Consider the following 26,164-nt stretch of genomic DNA (forward strand, 5'->3'; position numbering starts at 1 on the left):
TTGCCTCTGATTGAATTCTCCTATAATAATAGCTATCAAAGTACCATAGGAATGGCTCCCTATGAGCTGCTCTATGGAAGGAAATGTCGTTCCCCAATTCATTGGGACGAAACAGGAGAACAGAAATACTTGGGCCCTGAATTAGTCCAGAAAACGAATGAAGCAATAGACAAGATCAAAGCTCGAATGCTTGCTTCTCAAAGCAGGCAGAAAAGTTATGCAGATCCCAAGCGACGGGATGTTACATTCCAATCTGGTGATCATGTCTTTTTGCGTGTATCCCCGATGAAGGGAGTCAGACGTTTTGGAAAGAAAGGTAAACTGAGCCCTAGGTTTGTTGGACCTTTTGAAATTCTGGAAAAAGTTGGGCAAGTGGCTTATAGGTTAGCCTTACCTCCAGCATTATCAGCAGTACATAATGTATTTCATGTTTCTATGCTGAGGAAGTATGTGTCTGATCCAATGCACGTTCTGAGATATGAAACATTGGAGTTGCAACCTGATTTATCATATGACGAACAACCAGTGCAAATTCTGGATAAAAAGGAAAAGGTTCTCCGAACCAAAACCATATCACTGGTCAAGGTACTTTGGAGAAATAGTAAAGTGGAAGAAGCCACTTGGGAATTAGAATCTGATATGAGGGCCCAGCATCCTGAGTTATTCAGGTAGATTTCGGGGGCGAAATCCTTTTAACGGGGGGATAATTGTAAAGACCGCATATGATTAATATTTTGAATTATTAAATAATTAGGGTTTATGTATGAGATTTTATTATTATCAATAATATTATGATTATGGAAATTTATTTGAGTGCATATATATTTATTATGCTGTCTATGTAATTTCTCAATTTCTGTGATTGTGTTCGGAAGCTGTGGAAAGCGACGTTGGGCCATAGAGAGTCGCATTTTATAATTTAGAATTTATTCGGGAAATCATTGCTAAGTTTTAGCGGAGTTGGTATTTTCGGGGTGTGGTAAATGACCAATTTGCCCTTGGGAGTTGGTGACTAGCTTTATTAGTTAGAAGGGTAATTAGGTCTTTTCTTTTTAAAACCCTTGTTTTGGCTTTTAGTGTTTAATGGCTGCCTTTTTATTTTGTTGACTTTGATTTTAAAATTAATTAATTAAGAAAAGAAAGAAATCAAGGAAGATAAGTTAGAAGAAGCTTAGTAGTGAAGTTTCTATCTTCATCTCACTTTCCCTCTCTCTTTCGATCCATCAACCAGCAAGGAAGGAGATTATTTCTTGCTGAAATCTTTGAATTCTAATTGAGTTTGAAGTTCCAATTCAAGGTATTTTCCTCTTGTTCTCCTCTCTTAAGTTTTCTCTAGTCTAGGTTAGGTTTTTACTTGTGAATTTAGGTTCTAGGGGGCTGTGTGAATTGAAATGGTATAACTTGGTATTCTGGATATGGTTTTAGGTTGCTTGAGCTCATTTTAATTGAAATTGAAGGTTAATTTAAGGTTTGAGCAAGGTTTGAGTTTGTGAACTCAAACTTAGCTCTCTAATGGTGGATTGAAAATCTGTGTTAATTGTTGAGTTTTGTTGATTGGAACTGGTATATTTTAGTGTATACAGGTATTCTGGAAAGTTTTGGAAAATTTGGGGATGAATTGAGGTTGTGGGGTTGGAATTTTGGTTCCCAGACCAGAACCGGAATTCCGGTTCCTGGGAGCCTGTGTCAACCGGTCGACCGGTTGGTCCCAGGAACCGGACTTCCGGTTGGGAACCGGCCTGCCGGTTGGGGCTTTTTCCCGAACCCTAATTTTTCCCGTTTTTAAGTATTTTAGGGTATTGTCATCCTTTTCATCGATAGGGTTAAGCTTAGTTTGCATTTTAAATCCCCGATAAGTATTTTAGCGAGTCTCTCATCGAATTTTGAATATATGGTTTAGGGCCCTGTAAAACGTCGAGCTGCACTTCCACTCAGGCTGACCGGCACACTTGAGCAAAGAACGAGGTAAGATAGCGTAAGAATATATATACGAATGTTTATGCTTGTTTTGGATGTTATTTTAAGTACGGTGTTACCAACACGAGTACCCAGGGTACGTCGTGTTCGTGGTACAACACTTAGTAATTCTCGGGAGTACAATCAGGGCTCTACCAACACAAGTACGGAGTTGGTACTTTAGTGCATTTGGTATAGTAGTCGTACTACCCTTAAGAACGTTCTTAATCATTTGGTGAGCTTCGTTGTTAAGCTCAGGGCAGCTTAACCATAAAGCTGGTCACGTGTTACTTTTATTTAATTCTTGCATATCTTACTGAGTCTGTTGACTCATCAGTTTGCTACCTTGTGTAGGTAAAGGAAAAGCAAAGCTGGAGGAACAGTGAGGTGGAACTCGGCATGATTGTACATATCGCGGCAGTGCAACCCGGAGGGTTTCGATCTTATATTATTTTGAGTCTGTATTTTGGAAATGCATGTCCGCTAAACTTTAAAAAAAAAAAAATATATGTATATGTACATATTAGTAAAATATTTTAAACTAGTATTTTGATACTCGGGATCCCGATCCGCATGTTTATTAATATACAAATTATTAAAATAAATTTCCGAGTTTATTATTATAAAATGCGGGCGTTACAGATTGAATGATGTAATATTTTATATTATTTAGGGTAAATACTATTTTGGACCCTATGTTTTGCAAAAGTTACAAATTGGACCCTGTGTTTTGTTAAATGACAAAATGGACCCTGTATTTTCTAAAATAGTAAAAATATGACCCTGAACTTAATTTTTGACAATTTTTTTTTTAATACAACCAACTTGAAGACAATGCTTAATACGAACAGATACAAAAAATGTAAACAGTTTTGTCATAGCACTTTTAGATCGGATTATAATTAAACTTTATTTTGACAAAAAATCAATTCAGGGTCCTATTTGTACTATTTTAGAAAATACAGGGTCCATTTTATCATTTAACAAAACACATGGTCTAATTGGTAACTTTTGTAAAACAGAAGGTCCAAAATGGTATTTACCCTATTATTTAATATTTATTCATTTTTAGTCATTGTGTCTCATTATTCATGTTGTAAGAAAAGAGTATGCCTTAGCTCAATCACTTGCTCAAGTAACTTTAAACTTTGATTGAGAATGTGTATAAAACTTTCCATTTTATATTCTTCCATCTTAATAGATTTTTATTTAAAATGAAAAATAATAATAAAACAGAAATCAATGACAAAATTAACTGTTTAAAATAATATAATGAAAAATACAATATGGCATATTATATATTGATATTTTGTATGTGTTATAGCTTTTGCCTTTGAATGATAATCATATTTTACTGAAAAAGAAAAGAATAACATACATAAGCTCATTTGCATATATAGGTTCACATAATTCACTTAAATAGAGATAACTTACTACAAATAAAAAAGAAAAAAAATTATATGGATTCTTAAAGCATCTTCAACGAGCTCACCAAATTTGGTGTCACACTATCACTAAATTTAGTGTCAAAAATTATTTTCACTCTAACCACAACACCAAAAATTACACTAAAAAAATATTCATTATTATTATATTAATTTTTTAATAAAATAAAAATAATGATGATATTCACATTTAAGTTTACACACAATAAATTAAAAGGTACTTTTACAATGCACCCCTCTAAATAAAAGAGTCACCCGTGCAACAGATAGTTTGAATTTTATTTTCGGCGTGTTAATTTTTTTTTTAAAATTTTACATGATATCTTAAATAATTATAATGTACATGACCATAAAAAAAATAAACTAAAATTCTACAATGCATTAGGGGTCCACCGATGCACACCTATTTATTTGAGCATATGAGATAATTTTTTAGTCTAATTTGTTTCATGGTTGTCTACGTTGCAATTATTTAGGACATCCTGTAAAATTTTGAAAAATTCAAAAAATTTTAACACGCCGAAAATAGGGTTTAAATAGTCTATTTCATGCACATATAAAATAAAAGAGTTTCGCGTGCAATAGACAGTTTGAACCTTGTTTCGGCATGTTAAATTTTTTCGAATTTCCCAAAACTTTGTAAAAAGTCTTAAATAGTTATAATGTAGACGACCATACAAAAATTAAGCTAAAAAATTATCTCAGATACAATAAATAAAAGTGCATCGATTGATTTATTTTAAGGGAGTGTATTGTAAAAATAACATTTTTAATCTTATAAATACAAATAATAATATTAATATCTACAATATAAATTAAATAATAATATTTTTTTTTTTAAAAAAAAAAGAATGTCGTAGCTACAGTACCACGACATATATGTCATGCACTGTAGCCACACGACATATATGCTGTAAATTTTGGTGCTACGTTGGATGGATTTTATACACCAAATCCAAGTTTTAGTGCTACCTTGGAGTTGTTCTTATGCAAAATGCAAAGGTTATACAAAATTTTTAAGATTTTTAGAACCTTATAGTATATTGTAAGATAAAATCAATATATATTTTTATGTTTTTTTTTTTCTTTTATAATTACTCATTTTAATCATAGTTTTGAACAAGTCATTGCTCCCCATAATGATGATTTTTTTTTTATTTTATTTTAAAACAAGAATAATAATGATTGTTGAATATAAAAATAAATGAGAGTATAATTGAAAAAAAAACTCCCAATTGTAAAATTAAAGAAATGACCGGTTCAATTTAATTAAATTTGTTTTGACTATTTATACGTAAGATACAAACTATATATTTACAAACTATATATATATACTAGGCGTAAGTCACATGGAAATGCATGTGTAAATATATGTTGCTTATACATTTTTTTCATAAAAAAATTATTAACATCATGTTATTTATATTTACATATCTCTAATGAAAAATTAATTATTTTATGTATATACTTTAAAAATATATTTATAAAATTGAATATTAAAATTATTTCTTTTAAAATCAAATATATTAAATCTAATAAGAAATTGTATGAGAAAAGAAGTTTTATATTAGTTTAAGCAAACAATGATTTTCAAAAAAATAAATAAAATAAATAAAAAAAAACATCAACACTAATAAGATGTTTTTCAAAAAAATTTTAATTGACTTAAAAGTTCTTATAAAAATAAAATAAAAACAAAAAAATTACTTACCCTGATTTGTTTTTATCTTAAAAAAAGAAATATTTTTCTAATTATTTCTTTTTTAAATTTTGTCAATAAATAACTAACTAATAACAAACTATCTTAAAAGGTTCAATATAAATAAATATCATAATTGAAAAAAAAAAACATAGTAAAAAGACCTAAGCTATTTATTTTATTTTTTTTTAAAAAAAGACTGATATGTTTTAGCAAAAATGTATGCATCCTTCGCCATGAAGCCATTACAACACCAAAATTCACAAAATATCTTAGTAGAACAAAATGTATTATGATCTGATACCACACAAAAAACGTTATCAGAAGCAAGATGAAACATTTTTAGAATCAAAATAATCATGCAATGCACTGACAAAATCCCTTGTCCAAGACATTTTTTCTGGATTCATCCAACATTTTCAATCACAGAGAGAATAAAGAAAATATTTTCCCTAGATTCATCCCACATTTTCAATCGCAGAGAGAATAATGAAAAATGGTTTTATTGTTTCGCATTTAATTAGATTCTCCTCTTTCGCATTCAATCGCATTTTTTCATAATTTTTGAAAATTAGTTAGATTAAATTTTGGAAGTATTTTTTTTTATTTTTTTGATAAAATTTTTGAGAGTATTAATACGGTTAAAATTAATTGAATATAATTAATGATTTTTTAATTAAAATATTTTGTAAACTAATGGGATATTCTGTTTAAGTTAACGGAGGAAACAAAATAATATCGTTAAACCAAGAATTGTCGTTAGATAGACACTTTTAATATATAAAGATATATATATATTAGGGGCTTTTTTATTTTTATATTTTAAAAACAGTTTTTTTCGCATTTTTATGGAATTTTACATAGAAATTCCTATTGTAACTAACGGAGCAACCTAAATCGTAACAAAAAATCGTATAGCAAGAAACCACCTGAGAAACCATTTTAGAAACCCAAACCGTAAATTTTTTAAAAAAAAAGTTAAAAAAATAGTATATGTGGTAATTTCCCTATATTTTACTATTATTTATAATTACTCATTTTGATAGACGGATCCAAATCTCATTACTCCTTTTAGTGGTAATTTTTTTCTTAAGTTGAAAATGCAAGGCATGGAATGGGAGGTCATATTTAAATTTCAAAATAAGAATAATAATGATGCTTGAATATAAGAATAAAAAGAGACATATAAATAAATGATTGGTTCACTTTAATTTGTTTTAACCATATTATTTATGATTAATAAATGAAAAAAAATAATTAAAAACTTAATAAATGTGAAAAATAGAAAAAAATAGAAGGAATGTGAAATAGAAACTTGAAAGGTTGAAAACCGTAAAATTCTTAAAGATACATTTTTGTAAATAATAGAATGAACTAGAATAGTCACTACTTATTATAATAATAAATAATAATAATAATAACAACGGTTTTTATAATAACATAATAAAAAAAATTAGTCATCATGGTTTTAATTAAACTAAAATATAAACATAATCAATATAAAAATAAAGAAGTAGAGTTCTATGTGTTACAACATAATTAATGAAATAAACATAATGTAATGAACTATAAAAATAAAATATGCTTCACGAGCGATTGTTTATGATAATTCTAAATTATATATTGTAATACTTATATTTTTATTACCTATCATTGAGAAATAAAATGTATTATATTTATAATTAATTTATGATTATAAATATTTTTTTTTGTTTTTTAATTAATATTTATATAATTTAAAAAGAGTACAATAAAAATTATAGGGAACTTCTACAATAGACACCCCAAATCTGATGCATTCCAAAATTTTAAAAGATCATAGGTTAAAATGTTAAGGCCCAAAGTATTATGGTGGGGTGAAGCACATAGGATATTCAAGATAATATTCATGTATATTTTTATAAATTATAAAAAGTGAACAAATTAAAAATTAAAATTTTAGGAGTGTTGGACTGGGTTTATCGTTTTGATCGTAGCTGCAGTTTTGGATCTAGAGATACATAAAATTTTTTTTCATATCAAATCTTTGTAACAAATCAAGCATTGTTTGAACAGCAACAAAAGATTGTTCTTTATAAACTATTTTGAAAATAACACTTTTCCTTCACACTCAAACAAAAATTACTGAGATAGACTAAGCACATTAGACATTAACTTTTTTTTCTTTTTTCTTTAGAAGAACCTAAACGAAATCTTCACCAACTTCAACAATTCCATACTAAAATAAAAAAACAGAGAGCAACTGAATAGTTACAAAAAGAGCCCACAACAATTCCATAAACTAAATTACAATAACACAAGAAAAGAAAAGAAAAAAAGATTTCGAACCCTTCCTATATAACAAATCCATTTCTTCATAGTTGATACCCCTCAAAATGATTTTCCATTTAAAAAATTTAATTGGAAAATTTTAATACGTGTTTAGTGTTCTAATCAGTTATAAATTTTCTAGACACACCAATGCACCCTTAATTTAACATGAGTATAATCTAGTACAATAATACAACCCCTTAAAAGGGATACACCAATACATCTCTATCTGTTTTAGTATCTGAAATAATTTTTTAGTCAAATTTTTTCTCATGGTCATGTAAATTATACTTATTTAAGACATCCTGCAAAATTTTAAGAAATTCAGAAAAGTTTAACACGCCGAAAATTGGGCTCAAGTAGTGTGTTGCACGCGTGACTATTTTATTTTATACGCGTGTAAAATAGACTGTTTGAACATTGTTTTCTATATTGTAAATTATTCCGAATTTCTTAAAATTTTGTAGGATATCTCAAATAGCTATAACGTACATGAATATGAAAAAAATTAGACTAAAAAATTTTTCTTGATGCCGAAACAAGTAAAGGGTGCATCAATACATCCATTTTAAGGGGTGCATTGTAGAATCACCCTATAATTATTATTTTGTGTCACAGGAACATTTCCAACCAATATGATCCCACAATAATCGAAGCATTGATGTGTCCATTTTTTGGGTGTCTATTCTAGAATTTTCTAAAATTATATAATGGAAAAAAAAATAGAAACAAAAATAATAACTATTAAGGTCTAAATTTGGATATTTTTATATAAGAGAAAAGAAATCTCTATCTATTTAACAATATTTTTTTTTCTTCTAAGTATATTTATAAAAGTATCTTTTAATGTCACTTTTTAGATTAATCTATAATTTAATAATTTTATTTTATAAATATTTATTATATTAGTTGAGTTGATAAAATCTATATATTTATATAAAATATGGAAGCCCAAATAAGTTTAAGTAACATTCTATTTTATTTTTAAAAATATTGTGAGAGTTTCACATATATATTGTTCTAAAAAAAACTTCATATGTTTTGAACCGTATCATATTATTATTGTTGTCTTTTTGATTTATTTTTCGTGATAATCATATGACATAAAAAAATAAAAAAATAGTTATAGTATGTATTGTTCCTCATAGATTTTCAATATAAGAATTATCAAAAATATAAGACAAATTAAAAATAAATAATATTTAATTTATGAAACAGTTAAGTTAAGTGATGATTTAATATATATATATATGTATACATGTAAATATAAGGTGAGTTACAAAAATATTATATTATATGAAAAATGAAAATAAATTTAAAAATCCTTCACTCATATTATATATATCTTTAAATATTAAATTAATAAATAAATATAAAATTAATATATTTTTGTACATATATATGTATAATTTTTTAATATTTCATGTGCAAGTGTGACTTTTCACTAGTAATAATTAAAAAGTACAAAATATAATAACAAATATTGTATAATAAGTTCTCAATCGATTTATATATTCAACATTGGATAGTGAGTTTCTTTACAAATTTTTTAATATTTTTAGATCTATTTTATATAACTGAATATTTCAAAAAATTATGTATAAATTACGTAGTTATAACTCATTGTTTAATTTTTATTATGTGTTAAATAAATTTATTAGAAATAACAATAGTGACGAAGTATACAATGATAATAATGATTTTAAATAATCAGGACCAGTGACGGACCCAGAATTTTTACTTTGTGGGGGCTTATTTATCATAAAAAAAATATTTATAGCTACATTATAATCACACTTACTAAATTTATCTAATTTTGTGGGGGCTTTCAACTATTTTGGCCTATAATTATTAAATTAAAAAATTTACATTTAATTTTTTAAAAGGCAATATTTTTGTTCGTGGGGGCTATAACCCCCACATCAATCTTAATGGGTCCGTCCCTGATCAGGACATAAAAAGAGAAATGTTTACTTATATAATTTTTAACAAATAATAATAATAATAATCTAATAATTTTTCTCTATATCACCTAATTAATCTATAGAATAATTGATTAGGAGTAGTGAAACAATAAAAGTTAAAGTGTGCGGATAAATGAAAAGATGAGAGAAATAGAGAAAAAAACTACTAATGATATAAAATTCCAATATGTAAGGTCTATGATTAATTTTCATAAAGAAAAATGTAATAAAGCATTAATACTGAATTGATCCCTAATTAAACAAAATACCTTTTCGAAGTCCTGGAGACGAAGATGCATCGTGGGTTGACGTATAGTGCGATTTGTCAAATATATTGGGTCATATGGTATTTTCCCGTTCTCTTCCCCGATCAAGATATCCTCCTTTTCGCCCAAGAAAGATTAATTGAATTATCAAAAATTTAGAGCAGGAAATGCAATGAAGTGCACTTAAATATATTTTTTTAGGGTGTATACAAATTAATATTAGCAATTCAAATAATTTATGGTTGGCTTGTCTAGGATATGGGATCTCACGCTGCATCTTTACTCTTATATTGGATGGTGCATGCATACAATGCATTAGGAATTAGATTTAACTATTAAGATTGCTGAAACATCTAGATGGTTCCGTATCATCTTCTACAATATTAAAAGTTGAAATTTGAGTGCGGTAATATAATACTAAAAGCTGCTATTAGTGGATAACTTTGCTTATATAATTAAATTTATTAACATGCTTCTTGCAGAAAACTATATAAATGAAGAAACTATGAGGCTCAAATTTCATTACACCTTTAATAATTTTCTCAACAAGTATTAATTTGTAACTTGTCTGCTCAAATCTCGTCGACGATGGAAGAACATTCCAAAGCTCTGGCACGATCAAGGAGAGGGAGAATGAGAGAGAGATTTGGAGCTTTGGGGTTCTCGAGCATTGGAAAAACGGAGCAATTGTGTGGCTGCCATGAGGGTTGGGGTGGCTGTCGTGAGGGTTGAGGTGACTGGTGGCGGGGATTGGCATGTGGCTGGAGATGAAGAAGACAAGGAAGAAAAAAAAGAAAAAAAATATATTTTAAAATTTTTAAATAATTTATTTATTTTTATTATAATTTTTTTAAAATTAAAATTATAATTTAGACCAACAATAATTCGACATGTGTCAATTTTGAATAAGCGAACATATCTGTTAAAGTTGGGACTAACGGACTTACAAAAAGTACGACTTTGAGGACTATTGCCGTTATTTTTTGTGGTTGGGGATTAATCTCCATCAAAGTAAACTTTTAAAGGACTTTACTGCAAATATCTCTTATAATTTTATGTAATTTTATATTTTTATATTCATTTAATATTTATTTATTGCTGTACCCAAAATCAAACTATAATATTAATATTATATAGTGCTTTATGTAATAAAAAATTTAGTTGTTTGCAAGAAATTGTGCTTTATTATGAAGAAGAGTTCTACCATCAACCTTCTGTTACAACCTCTAGTTAACTTCCACGACCAAAAACACATGTCTAAATATTTTTTATTCCAATTTTTTTTTTCACGGGAGTATTTATTATGCTTATAACATCATCCCTGTAAATTTTTAAAAAATTTCGAATAGTTTACAGTGCCGAAAATACGTTTGAAGTTTTTTGAACGCGCGTGGTAAACTGGAATATCATGAACTCTTTTTTCGATACTGTAAACTATTCGAAATTTTCAAAAATTTACAGGGATGATACTGTAAATATAACGAATACCGCTATGAAAAAAATTGAAATAAAATATTTCGGCATGTGATTTCGGACGTAAAGATTGACTAAGAAGTTGTAATTAGTATTTCTTTATTATGAATCTTCGGTCGTATGCATGCCTAAGCCAACACCTATACTCCCTAGGGTTGACCCCAAAATTAAACTATAATATTAATAGGTTAATTAATAATTTTTCTCCCCGAACTTTGACATGTACTAAATCATGCCCCCTGAACTTTTTTGGCAGTTAAAAATTTCTCCTGAACTATTAGATTGTTAGATTTAAGGACTTTTGTCTAATTTTAGTAAAAAAATTCTAACATAGATGAAAGTTTTAGATAAAAGTCCTTAAATCTAACAATCTCAATAGTTGAGGGGAAATTTTTAACGGCGAAAAAAGTTTAAAGGGCATAATTTAGTATATGTCAAAATTTAGAAAAAAAAATTACTAATTAGCCATATTAATATTATGCGGTGCTTTGTGTAATAAAAAGAAATAGTTGTTTACCAAAATTAAACTATAATATTAATATTATATGGTGTAATAAAGAAATAGTTGTTTACCACGTGTCAAGTGAAATAGTAATTTATTAATAAAAAAATAGTTGTTTGCAATGTGGACCGCCAAAATTAAACTATATTAATATTATATGGTACTTTGTGTAATAAAAGAAAAATAGTTGTTTATATTATTTAGTGATGTAATAAAAAGTAGTTGTTTGCAACGCGTGGACCGTTAGCCAGGTGAGATGGTGCTTTTAGTAAAAAAATTTCTCCTGAACTATTAGATTGTTAGATTTAAAGACTTTTGTCTAATTTTAGTAAAAAAATTCTAACATAGATGAAAGTTTTAGATAAAAGTCCTTAAATCTAACAATCTCAATAGTTGAAGGGAAATTTTTAACGGCGAAAAAAGTTTAAAGGACATAATTTAGTATATGTCAAAATTTAGGAAAAAAAAATTACTAATTAGCCATATTAATATTATGCGGTGCTTTGTGCAATAAAAAGAAATAGTTGTTTACCAAAATTAAACTATAATATTAATATTATATGGTGTAATAAAGAAATAGTTGTTTACCACGTGTCAAGTGAAATAGTAATTTATTAATAAAAAAATAGTTGTTTGTAATGTGGACCGCCAAAATTAAACTATATTAATATTATATGGTACTTTGTGTAATAAAAAAAATAATTGTTTATATTTATATATATTAATGTTTATAATTTTGATATTGTATTTTATTGAAAAAAAACTTATTAAGTTATATTAATTCATACTAAAATAGATAATAAACATTTATCTTTAATAAAAAAAAATATTTAATTTGTTTATTTTTATAAAACTGTTTATTATTTATTTACTTAATTTGACAAAATTCTTTATTTTGAATTTTAATAAACATGTTTTATTATTAATAATTTTTAAAACATTAATATAATAAACATAAGGATAAAATATAACAAAATAATATTATAAACATTAATTAATATAATAATCTATTTATGGTAATTAGTTTAATCATTAATGATTTATATTATTTAATGATTAAAATGTATGATTTTATGTAATAAATTTTGAAAATGTATAAATTTTTCAAATAATTTTCTTTTACACATTTTTTGTAATAATTTTATTTTTGTTGTGAAAAAAAGCCTAAAAAGAAATAGTTGTTTACCAACATTAAACTATAATATTAATATTATATGGTAGTTTGTGTAATAAAAAAAATAATTGTTTATATTATTTAGTGATTGTAATAAAAAATAGTTGTTTGCAAGGCGTGGACCGTTAGCCAGGTGAGATGGTGCTTTATCATGAACCCTCAGAGGGTCACATGCTTGTCAACTCTACTCCCCAGGTTCGCAGCGTGCGGTGCTTTAGACTTCAGCCACTTGAAGCTCCTAACCATCTTGTAGGAATGGGACCACGTCCCTACAAGGGTGGTCGGAGTGAGCACCATCCATATGACTAGGGAGTACGGCCCACGCTAGATGCAACCCAACTACTTTGCCCCACTTGGTTACAGGCCCACGGGACTGGACCCGGCGATAGGATTGTATAAAGTAATCAATATAAACATATTAAAAAAGTTATGTTTCGTCCATGTGGGAGGGATGGGATTTCTTCTTCCTTAAACCAAATCAAAACTTGTTCTTCTCAGTTAGTGTAAAAATCAATCTCAGATGCTATCCTACTCTCCACTCCTCATCTCACTGCACAACAGACTCAGAGACACAAAAAAACCTCTTTTTCCCTCTCCACCAAGGAACCCACTCACCGGCGGCGGCGCAGTTGCATCGTCCTCTAAGATCATGTATGTATGTCGTTTCAGTATTTTTTTTTCCTTTCTTTCTTTCTTTCTATGTCTATCTCTTCGTGCCTTATGTATGAATTTTTGTTATTGCTCGGTATTAGTTCTCATAGGGCTTGATTATCTTCCTTGACGCTCGCTGGGTTTATCATACAATACAAGTTTGGAATTAATTTGTTTTTTGGCATTTTTGCTCGCAACGTGTTTGATATAATGTCTCTTTCAAGATTATGCATTTTTCATTAGTTTTATCGTGCAAAGTTGACAATTTTGTAATTAGTTCTGTTGGTTTAAATCATTTAAACACCTAGTATAAGATTTTTACAATTTCTCCAATCTTTTATGCCATCAACTTGTCTAAGAATTCGATAACATGAGGGGGGGAAGTTCCTCAATAATATCTTTTGTTTGTTTGTTGGTAGTTCATTATTAAAAGTTATTTTTTATTTGCTCTACAAATTATTTACAGAATTCAGAGATACTTCTACTCTCGCAATTCACAACTGTTGAATATTGATGATATGTGCACTAATTTTTTACACAACATATGGCATGTTTTTCATCCAGCCATAATTATTTGAAGGTAGAATCCACTATGTTAAGAAGGTATGCCATGTCATTGTGAGTAAAATCTTGGTAAATTACTTGTGTGCACATATCATTGCTTTCAATCTCTATATATATGTGTGTATATTTCTGTGTTGAATTTTTTTCCCTTGCCTTGTGAGAATACAAGATGAATTTCTGGAAACCCATGTCACATGTTCATAGAAAACATTGTTGCTTGTAAATATGTGTATTGTAATTTTCATTGTTGTTCCTTATCTTAAAGCTTGAGTTCAATGATCAAGTCAGTTTCTTTTAATTTTTCCAGCTGAAACTGAAAGTACTATCAAGATCAATTATGGATTCTTAATTCTAGAAATGTGGAGACATTAGAGAGAAGTTTAAAAGGAGAAAAGGACTGAGTTTTTTTATTTTCCTTTTAGAAATATTAAACTAAAGAATACTCTATATTGCATTTGATTCTAAGATCTAACCAAGCTTGGTAAAGTTTTTCAATTTAATAATTTGTATAAGATGCTTAATTTCTTCTCATAATACTTGCCTTGCAGCTAGGATTAGATACTGTACCAGTTCTTGTTGGTCCAGTGTCTTACTTGTTGCTATCAAAACCAGCAAAAGGTGTTGAGAAGTCCTTCTCTCTTCTTTCCCTCATTGGAAATATTCTTTCAGTCTACAAGTAAGAATATTATATTTTTATCAGACGTTACCTTTTTCAATGTTATCTTGTATTAAATCTTGTCAACCAAAAATGGTCTATGCTATGCAGGGAGGTTGTGGCTGAACTAAAGGCTGCAGGTGCCACTTGGATTCAGTTTGATGAGCCCACCCTTGTGAAGGATCTTGATTCTCACCAATTACAAGCATTTACTCATGCCTACTCAGAACTAGAGTCATCTTTGTCTGGTTTGAATGTTATAATTGAATCATATTTTGCTGATGTTCCTGCCGAGGCATACAAAACACTTACCTCTCTAAAGGGTGTAGCTGGGTATGGCTTTGACCTGGTCTGTGGAACAAAGACCCTTGATTTGATCAAGAGTGGATTTCCTTCTGGAAAATACTTGTTTGCTGGAGTGGTAGATGGGCGCAATATATGGGCCAACGATCTTGCATCTTCCATCAGTACCCTAGAGGCACTTGAGGGTATTGTTGGAAAAGGTATTCTTTCTATAAGTTCTTTGCGTTGGTTTAGAATGTTACTACTGTTCTAGAGGTTTAAGTATTTTCTGCTATCTTTTACATGCTGTAGACAAGGTTGTTGTCTCTACATCCTGCTCTCTTCTACACACTGCGGTTGATCTTGTGAATGAGACTAAGTTAGATGCGGAGATCAAGTCATGGCTTGCATTTGCTGCTCAAAAAGTAGTTGAAGTAAATGCCCTGGCTAAGGTATTGTCTGGACACAAGGATGAGGTGCTTTTTCTCCCTACATATTATATTTGTTCTTCAATATTTTTCCAGACAGAAAATTATACTTAATAGGTTTTTTAATTTAGTTGCAAGCTTGTTAGTTAAATTATTTGCATAATAACTTGCTACTTTTTTATATCTTTCTGATTCTTGAGGAATTGGGATTTGATTTATTAGTTTTGAGCTTTTTTCCCTCTCTCTTTTGTAATCTATAAATTTTTATAGGGATATTCCTTTCATTATTTTTACGTAATTTTATTATTTAGCTCTAACTAGGAAGACACTGTATGAACAGGACTACATATAAATGTAATTATGAATGTTGCCGCTGTCTTGTTGTGTCAAGTGATGATCAGTCGAGCTTGGATTTTTCTTTATGATTTTTTTTTATGTAACTTTTTGTGCTGGCCTACTATATAATTCTACAATACAAGTGAATAAATTCAGTGTCTGGTTTTTTATTTGTCTCCAGGCTTTCTTTGCTGCCAATGCAGCAGCTCAAGCTTCAAGAAAATCTTCAACTAGGGTAACAAATGAGCATGTTCAAAAATCAGTAAGTCTATGTTAAATGTGAATAGATGTCCACTTCAACATCTCATGTTCTATAGTTTTGATGTGATCATCTTTTCCTTACTCTGGACTGCAATTCTTTGCTTTTAAAGGCTGCTGCTTTGAAGGGCTCTGACAACCGTCGAGCAACAAATGTGAGTGTCAGGCTGGATGCCCAGCAGAAAAAGTTGAGCCTTCCTGTTCTTCCAACTACCACAATTGGATCCTTCCCTCAGACCATGGATCTCAGAAGAGTCCGTCGTGAATACAAGGCTAAAAAGTGAGCTCCTGGCTAGCTGAGTATTGCTATAATTGTCCTAAAAAATTTCTAAATGATTTTGTTTGAACTAACTGAACTGTTATTGGTGTATACATTAGAATCTCCGAAGAAAATTATGTCAGTGCGATCAAGGAGGAGATTAACAAAGTTGTCAAGCTCCAAGAAGAGCTCGACATTGATGTATAGTTTTCACATTTATATCTTTTTATGAAGATCTTATTAAACTGCTCCTTTGTCAATCAGAGGAATGATATGTTTGAGTACTTTGGAGAGCAATTATCTGGCTTTGCCTTCACTGTGAATGGGTGGGTTCAGTCTTATGGATCTCGCTGTGTCAAGCCACCTATCATCTATGGTGATGTCAGTCGCCCCAAGGCCATGACAGTCTTCTGGTCCTCATTAGCTCAGAGTTTGACTAGCGCCCAATGAAAGGAATGCTCACTGGTCCTGTAACGATTTTGAATTGGTCTTTCGTTAGAAATGATCAACCAAGGTAAGATACAAGTATAAATTAATTTTCTGGATATTTATCTTTTCTTTTTACTTTTTCCCTTATTAATGTCTTTTTGCTTTCAGATCTGAGACCTGCTATCAAATTGCTTTGGCGATTAAGGATGAAGTTGAGGATCTTGAAAAGGCTGGAATTACTGTTATCCAGATTGATGAGGCTGCTTTAAGAGAAGGTTTGCCTCTTAGGAAGTCCGAGCAGGCTTTCTATCTTGATTGGGCCGTTCACTCCTTCAGAATCACCAACTGTGGTGTCCAAGATACTACTCAGGTTCAGTCATACTGATCTATTTTACATGAAGTTCTGTGATTTGTATCCTAAGATAAAAGTTACTTCTAGGTTTACCTACTTTTGAAAATATAGGGAGATTTTGAGAAAATTCAATCAATGTTTCAAATGTGAAGAGTCGCGTCTGGTTGTCTAAATTATTTTGTTGAACAGATTCACACCCACATGTGCTACTCAAATTTCAATGGCATCATCCACTCGATAATCAACATGGATGCTGATGTGATTACCATCGAGAACTCAAGATCTCATGAGAAGCTTCTGTCTGTGTTTCGAGAGGGAGTGAAGTATGGCGCTGGCATTGGCCCTGGTGTGTATGACATCCACTCACCAAGGATCCCATCTGCAGAAGAAATCGCTGACCGGATCAATAAGATGCTTGCTGTCTTGGAGACTAACATTCTGTGGGTCAACCCTGATTGCGGACTCAAGACTCGCAAATATACTGAAGTGAAGCCTGCCCTTAGCAACATGGTTGCTGCTGCCAAGCTTCTCCGCTCCCAGCTGGCCAGTGCTAAGTGAGCTCGTTTTCTGCCATTGTCTGGTAATGATAAGTATCTGTTTTTCTACTCATGCTCGAATAATCCATCAACCATTTTAAATTTGGTTGATGTTTTTCTCTTGCAGTAAATCTAGAAGTTTTTGAAATGCTCAATGGAGAGTCTTGATGTTGCATTTTATCATATATCCTCTTGTATCTGTTTTTTCCTTACATGTTTCTACATGGAAGAATTGATTGGAAAGAAGTGAAGAATAAAAAGAATATTAATACTCAATTCAAAGTTTTCAAACTATGAATTCATCATCCAACATATTGAAAAATGAAAACTAAATTAATTAAACACTAGTACAAAAAACTAACAAGTTCTCCCAACAACAAAGAAGAACCTCATTTTGTAAGAATCTTAAAATTGATCAACACAAGACCGTGGACGAGTCGAATTGTTGGTATTTATATTGAATCTTTGAAACAATTTCATTACGAACAATTTGGCTCTTCATACTACTTGTTGTGATTAGAACATAACAATCACACTAAACCAAAATACTTATTTAGCCTATTTTAATCAAAGATTATCAAAGTCTCTCAAAACTAAAAAATTGTTATTCAATAAGCACACGAGTGACATATGGACAAGTGACGAGAAACTATAAGAATAATAGTGTTTTTTTAGCTGGTTGCTATTGATCCAACTCCAAGTTTTCCTATAAATCTATCTTATGATCTATTATATTGTAATTTGTCTAGACTAGATTATCAATTTCAGTATATATATATATATTCTAAATTATTTAATTTTGATTTTTATATACAGAAAAATCTATAAGCTATATAAAAGTTGGCAATACTAAATTACAAAAATGTCTTTAATTTTTTTTTAATTACCATAAAATCTTTTTATCATTTAATCATAAAAGCACTCACATTCATTTCTTCAAATAATTAGTCAAGTGATTTCAAAAAGAAAAAATACTAATAATAATTATTCAAATATAATTTTTGTATATTAAATAAAAATGATTTTGTGAACATATATTAGATTGGCCAATTTATTGTAGAATTATTATAAAATAGGATATCTTTATATATTAAAAGTGTCTATATAACGGCATTTCTTGGTTTAACGATATTTCTTGGTTTAACAGAATATACAAAGAATATTCTGTTAAATTTAACGATGTTAATAGGTTTATCTCCCGTTAATAAATAAACTCAATAATTAAACCCAAAAAATTAAATAATCTTTTTTTAAATTAAAAAAAATCATCTTAGCCACATAACAAAGTATATCCCATTTTCTCGCTTTGGTTTACGATCAACCAAATGCAGCTATGGCTTTGCACTCCGGTATAGGTTTTTCCAAGATCCTCGTCATAGCCGGAACAGGTATTATTAATTTCATATCATATTTCACACTTGCTTCCCCATTCAAAAAGACCTATCTTTCAATCTTGCTAATTTCTTCTCTCTAGGGTACACTACCACTGTTTTGTTCAATAACCATAAATTATCGGACTTGCTCGGAGAGAACCTTTTCTCAGAAGCTAGAGAGAGAAACAAAATCAGCAGAGTAAAGAGAGAGAGAGCTTCGATCGACAATGGTGTATTGGGTTTGTATTTCCTTTCTCATTTGCATTCTCTTTGTTTCATCGTTGAATGGATACATCTCTTATGACGGAGTTTCTCAGGAAGTCCGGCGGTGCCGCCGTTATCGACGGCGGACTCGCCACAGAGCTCGAACGCCATGGCGCGGACCTCAACGATCCTCTATGGAGCGCCAAATGCCTTCTCACTTCCCCTCACCTTATTCGTGGGGTACTCTTTCTACCTTTTTATTTTCCTTTACTTTGCTTGACTCTGTGTTTGGGTGTCTGATTTTTCTTTCTTTCTTTCTTCATGTATGAAGAATGGAGGTACTTATTAACAGAGTTATGTTTATTCATGAACTTGGACCCGAAAATTAAGAAATAATGAATTTTGATAACTGGGTTATTGTTGAATTTTTTCCCATTAGGAAATCATCTATTGGGATTTTGAATGTACCAAAAGTGATTTTAATCGTTTCACTTGACATTTATTAGGGAGATTCTTTGTCTTCTGGCTTGTTAGTAAATGAACTTATGAACAATGGCTAAAGATTCTGCAGTGAACTTATTAATTCAGTTTAAAATTATATATGGACCACTGTGGTGGTTTTTTCTTTTGTCTTGGCTTTTCGCAGCCTTTAAAACTTGCCATTAGCAGCCTTGAATTTTTTTTCTTTTTAATTGAAGTTTCATTAGAAGAAAACCAGCAGTCAATCATTACATTGTGATTCTTACCCAGCTTCATTTTCTCTGCTCCATTCTATTTCTAATGTTAGTTTCACGTTTAGATTTCAATTTTCTTATTAGTATATATGTTTCAGTCTAGCTCTTCAATTCTCTACCATATTTAACAGATTCGTTCTTATCTGATGATGTAATACAAATACAGGTTCATGGATTTGCTGAAGATCTTATGGGGAAAAAAGTTGCTACAATATTTGGAAAGTGGGATGAAAGCATGTATTATGTTAATGGTGACAGGGGCAACAATATGTATTATGTCTTTCTATTTTATATATCCTACGGATTCCAGGCTTAGACCAGACCAACGACATTTGGAGAATGGAGAATATGAGAAGGCAAATGCTGAGAAACAACGTTTAGAGAAAAAGCAAAGAATGGTATGTATGGGGCATTTTTGCAAAATGGCATTGTAAATAGCCTTTCTCACATACTTGACATTTTCTCTATAAGGAAAATGTCTATATTCACGTTTTTTTTTTTTTCATTCTTCTTATCTCTAATGGTATGATCTGGTGTATGGGAAATGCAGTCAAGGAAATTACAAGAAAGTGGATGGAAACCAAAATAGTTCGAAAGAGGAAGTGAAGATGGACCTTTCTGCTACATGGGTCGGTAGTCCTTACTATGTCGTCCCAGAAGTGTTACGGAAGCATTATGGTCCAGAATGTGATGTTTGGAGCGCTGGGGTAATCATTTATATTTTACATAGTGGAGTGCCCCCATTTTGGGATGGTAAGGATCTTATGTTTCATATCTTGTTGTTTTACAAATTCATTAATCATCCATAGTTGTGGACTTATATCGATTGTACCTGCTTTTTAATGGATCAATCAGAATTGGAGCAAGGAATATTTGAGCAGGTTTTAAGGGGAGAACTCGATTTTATCTCTGAACCATGGCCTAGCATATCTGAAAGTGCAAAGGATCTTGTTCGAAGAATGCTTGTAAGGGACCCTAAGAAGCGGCTTACGGCCCATGAAGTTCTTAGTAAGTTAATGGTCTTGATTGATTATTATGTCAGGTGACTTAATTTGTTTAGCATCCATAGTCATACATCAATTGTTGACAATCATAATCATAGTTGTAGTCGTGATCATAATCGAAGTAATAGACGTGGTCGTGACCATAATCAAAGTCGTGGTTGTGGTCGCGATCGCGGTCGAAGCAATGTTTGGCATCGTAATGGTCAAAATAAAAATTCATATACTCCAATGAAAAGCACAACTACTGAGAACAAGGGAAAAGGTCCTCAAAATAATAATCATAGAAATTCTGAAAATTTATGTTCCAGATGTGGAATAAAAGGACATTGGGCACGTGCCTGTCGTACGGCAAAACACCTTGTTGATCTTTATCAAGCATCCGTGAAAGGAAAGGAGAAAATAGAAGCAAATTTTGCCTATCAAGATGATGGTTTTCTCAAAGAGCCTTTGGATATTACACACTTAGATGTTGCAAATTTTTTTAATGAAGATCTCATTAATAACAACATGAATATCGATAATGGAGATGGGAATGTCCACAATTAGTCACTTTTCTTTGTTATGTTTTTTTTATTATTATCATTTATTTACTTTAAGGTGTTTATTTTATTTGGCATGTAATGAACTTTTATTATTTAAGCATTTATATTTTGAACTTATTATGTTTTTTTTTTGTTAATGAAGTAATGGACATTTGTCATTCTATACATGATTCTACAAATAATGGTGATGATATGTGTTTGGTGGATAGCGCAACCACTCATACAATACTTAGAAGTGATAAATATTTTTCAAATTTATCAAGAATGAAGGTAAATGTTAATACAATATCAGGCACTGCAAATTTAATTGAAGGCTCCGGAAGAGCCATTATATTGATGCCTAGATGAACAAAAATTATTATAGATGATACCTTATTATCCACCAAATCAAAAAGGAATCTGTTGAGTTTCAAAGATATACGTCGTAATGGATATCATATTAAGACAATAGATGAAAATAATTTTGAATATCTTTGCATTACATCTATTGTTTCAAGAAAAAAATGCATATTAGAAAACTTACCAGTTTGTCTTCGGGTTTGTACGTTACACGTATAAGTACAATAGAAACTCATGTTATTGTGAACGAGAAGTTAACAAACCAGAAAAATTTATTTGTTATTTGGCATGACCGGTTAGGCCATCCCGGTTCAATTATGATACGTAGAATAATAGAGAACTCACATGGTCATCCATTGAAGAACCAAAAGATTCTTTTATCCAGTGAGTTCTCATGTGCTGCTTGTTCTCAAGGAAAGTTAATCATTAAGCCCTCACCGGTAAAGGTTGGAATTGAATCCCCTAGATTTCTTGAATGAATTCAGGGCGACATATGTGGGCCTATTTGCCCACCATGTGGACCATTCAGATATTTTATGGTATTGATAGATGCATTAACTAGATGGTCACATGTTTGCTTATTATCTACTCGTAATGTAGCATTTGCAAGATTGCTTGCTCAAATAATCTGATTACGAGCACAATTCCCAGACTATGCAATCAAGACAATCCGTCTTGATAATCCTGGTGAATTTACATCACAGGCTCTTAATGATTATTGTATGTCAATAAGGATAAATGTTGAACATCCTGTTGCTCATGTACATACACAAAATGATCTAGCAGAATCATTTATTAAGCACCTCCAATTAATCGCAAGACCATTACTTATGAGAACAAAACTCCCAATTATAGCTTGGGGACATGCTATTTTACATGCTGCGGCACTTGTACGCATTAGGCCAACATCATATCACAAATTCTCCCCACTACAATTGGCTTTCGGTCAGGAGCCAAATATTTCCCATCTAAGAATCTTTGGTTGTACAGTATATGTTTTGATTGCTCCACCACAACGAACAAAGATGGGTCCTCAAAGGAGGCTGGGAATATATGTTGGGTATGAATCTCCATCTATCATTAAATATCTCGAACCCACAACTGGAGATGTATTTACAACACGTTTTGATGATTGTCATTTTGATGAGACAAGTTTCCCAACTTTAGGGGGAGGGGAAAAGAAACAGCTGGAAAAAGAAATTATATGGAATGCACAATCATTATCTCAATTTGATCCTCGTACAAATTAATGTGAACTTGAAGTTCAAAGAATAATTCATTTACAAAATATTACAAATCAATTACCAAATGCATTCACTGACCCAAAGAAAATTACAAAATCACATATTCCAGCTTAAAATGCTCCAATTCGAATTGAAGTCCCAGAAGGAGAATTAATTAATGATTCTAAAGCACGTTTGAAACGTGGTAGACCAGTCGGTTCCAAAGATAAAAATCCTTGAAAAAGAAAGGGAGCAAATAATCAAGATGGCCCTAATGAAGAGGCTGAAAATTTCGAGGAAGATGTTGACATAAACAAATCTCTTGAAGAGATTCGGGTACCTGAAAATATTAGCAATAATGAGATCTCAATAAATTATGTCAATACAGGAAAAGAATGGAACCGACTCGAAGTAATTGTCGACAATATTTTTGCTTATAATGTAGCGCTAGAAATTATAAATGAAAACGAGGATCTTGAACCTAAATCTATCAAAGAATGTCAAAATAGAAAAGATTGGCCAAAATGGAAAGAAGCAATTCAAGCAAAATATAATTCACTTGCTAAACGCAAAGTATTTGGACCTATAGTCCAAACACCTGAAGGTGTGAAACCCGTTGGATACAAATGGGTATGTTTACGTAAAAGAAATGAGAAAAATGAAGTTGTGAGATACAAAGCAAGACTGGTAGCTCAAGGTTTTTCTCAAAGGCCAGGTATTGATTATGAGGAGACATATTCTCCCGTGGTGGATGCAATAACATTAAGATATTTGGTTAGCACTGGTGAGTGAAAAACTCGATATGCGATTAATGGATGCGATCACGGCTTATTTATATGGATCATTAGATAGTGATATTTACATGAAGATCCACCGAAGGATTTAAGATGCCTGATGCATATAATTCAAGCAATCGAGAAATGTGCTCAATTAAATTACAAAGATCATTGTATGGATTAAAACAATCAGGACGCATGTGGTACAATTGACTTAGTGAATATTTATTAAAAGAAGGATATAAAAATAATCCTCTTTGCCCATGTGTTTTTATAAAAAGTTCAAGTCCTGAGTTTGCTATTATTGCTGTATATGTTGATGATTTGAATATTATTGGAACTCTTGAAAAACTTTCAGAAGCTGTGGAATATCTAAAGAAAGAGTTCGAAATGAAAGATTTAGGAAAAATAAAATTTTGTCTTGGTCTACAAATTGAGCATTTAAAATGTGGAATTTTCATTCATCTGTCAACATATACTGAAAAGATTTTGAGACGGTTTTATATGGATAAATCACACCCATTGAGTAGCCCAATGATAGTTAGGTCACTTGATGTAGAAAAAGATCCTTTTCGACCTAGAGAAGAACATGAAGAGCTCCTTGGTCCAGAAGTACCATATCTTAGTGCAATAGGAGCATTGATGTATCTTGCTAATTGTACAAGACATGATATAGCTTACTGTCAATTTATTAGCAAGATTTAGTTCTGCTCCAACATATAGACATTGGAAAGGGATTAAGCACATACTTCGCTATCTCCAGGGTACTATTGATAAAGGATTATTCTATTCTAATAATTGTGGGTCACAACTTATTAATTATGTGGATGTCTAAATTTTTTATTTATTACCATTAACGTAATCAACAATCCCTTTTTCTTAGTTTCCCTTTTTCTTAGTTTCTTAATATTTGATTCTTGTATGTATATAAATAGGAGATCACCTATTGGAATAAAACACTCAGAAAATTCTCATCTCTTCTCTATTTTTTTTCTCTAAATTATAATATTACATAATACTAATATTTCATAATAATATATATTTTTTATAGATTAAATACTATTTTAGTGTGATTAAATCTTAAAAAAAAATTGTGTGTATTTGTCTTACATTGCTCATATGTGAGTGATTTGTGAGATTTATATTATACCAAGTAGTAACTAAGCTATAACCTTACAATAGAATTTTAGTAATTAGATAAATACTATTTTGGTGTCATTAAATCTATAAAAAAATGATAAATAAGTTTTTTATATTTTTTTCTTTTTGAATTATGACTTGGATAAAATAATTTTGCTTTTCAACTGTGAGTTACTTACTATACTATTTATTTTTCTTTGACGAATTAAATATTTAATGTTACTTATCAAGTTAGAGATCCTAAAATGGTTTACAATATTTTGATAAATTTTGAATAATTGATTATTACAAATTAAAATTTAGATGTTATACTATGAAAATATTATATACATGAGTGTAATTTACTATTTAAATTTAAATGATTGTATTTCTTAAGATAACCACAAAATTCTTTTATATATTTATATTTAGGGGTTTATATATATGATGCAAAAATAGGTGTGTGATGCATCTTCGTTATGTTTATATATGTATAATCTTTTTTTTTAAAAAAAAAAAAATAACAATGTACATTGCAATTATTTAAAATATCTCGCAAATTTTTAATAAAATTTTAATAATTTTTTTTTTAAAATTTAGTTCAACAATTTGTTTCACTCTTGTATTAAAATTAATACGAGTACAAAAAAAATATTTAAACTATATTTTTCAATACAATAAATTATTTAAAATATACAGAATATATTAAATAACTAAAGTGCAGTACAATAAAACAAAATGAAATTATTTTACGTACTGAAAATACGATAGGAACATAAATTGTGTAACCAATTATTTTGGTGTATTGAGAGCTTCTCTTTATATATTATGTGAGTAGGGATAGTTTTGCCTTACAGATTAATGATTTTTGATAATAATTATTAAATTAAATTATATGAGATCCAGTAATCATATTAATAGTGGTATAATACATTACAATATCGTTAAGTATTATCAATACTTTTAACATTTCTTATATTAATATAGTCATAAATATTTCACGTGTGCACGTGTGACTTTTCACTAGGAATAATTAAAAAGTACAAAATATAATAACAAATATTATATAATAAGTTCTCAATCGATTTATAGATTCAACATTGGATAGTGAGTTTCTTTACAAATTTTTTAATATTTTTAGATCTATTTTATATAACTAAATATTTCAAAAAATTATGTATAAATTACGTAGTTATAACTCATTGTTTAATTTTTATTATGTGTTAAATAAATTTATTAGAAATAACAATAGTGACAAAGTATACAATGATAATAACGATTTTAAATAATCATGACATAAAAAGAGAAATG

At 30.0% G+C, this 26,164-nt stretch overlaps 1 protein-coding gene, 1 long non-coding RNA gene and 1 pseudogene across 2 annotated transcripts; all 3 read left to right on the top strand.

Moving 5' to 3' along the window:
* Nucleotides 1–317: 317 nt before the first annotated feature.
* Nucleotides 318–2,588, top strand: LOC133034702 (uncharacterized). Its single transcript, XR_009686089.1, has 3 exons — nucleotides 318–1,297; nucleotides 1,901–1,965; nucleotides 2,311–2,588. It is a non-coding gene; the product is annotated as an uncharacterized LOC133034702 (long non-coding RNA).
* A 10,641-nt stretch (nucleotides 2,589–13,229) lies between these two features.
* LOC133029034 (5-methyltetrahydropteroyltriglutamate--homocysteine methyltransferase 1-like) lies at nucleotides 13,230–17,815 on the top strand (annotated as a pseudogene).
* A 1,397-nt stretch (nucleotides 17,816–19,212) lies between these two features.
* LOC133034097 (calcium-dependent protein kinase 20-like) lies at nucleotides 19,213–20,896 on the top strand. Its single transcript, XM_061109117.1, has 5 exons — nucleotides 19,213–19,356; nucleotides 20,017–20,087; nucleotides 20,161–20,280; nucleotides 20,401–20,557; nucleotides 20,660–20,896. The coding sequence occupies exons 1-5, from the start codon at nucleotides 19,213–19,215 to the stop codon at nucleotides 20,894–20,896; spliced, it is 729 nt and encodes a 242-aa protein (XP_060965100.1).
* The last annotated feature ends 5,268 nt before the right edge of the window (nucleotides 20,897–26,164 follow it).

The sequence above is a fragment of the Cannabis sativa genome, chromosome 2, assembly GCF_029168945.1.
Source record: "Cannabis sativa cultivar Pink pepper isolate KNU-18-1 chromosome 2, ASM2916894v1, whole genome shotgun sequence".
Taxonomy (NCBI): domain Eukaryota; kingdom Viridiplantae; phylum Streptophyta; class Magnoliopsida; order Rosales; family Cannabaceae; genus Cannabis; species Cannabis sativa.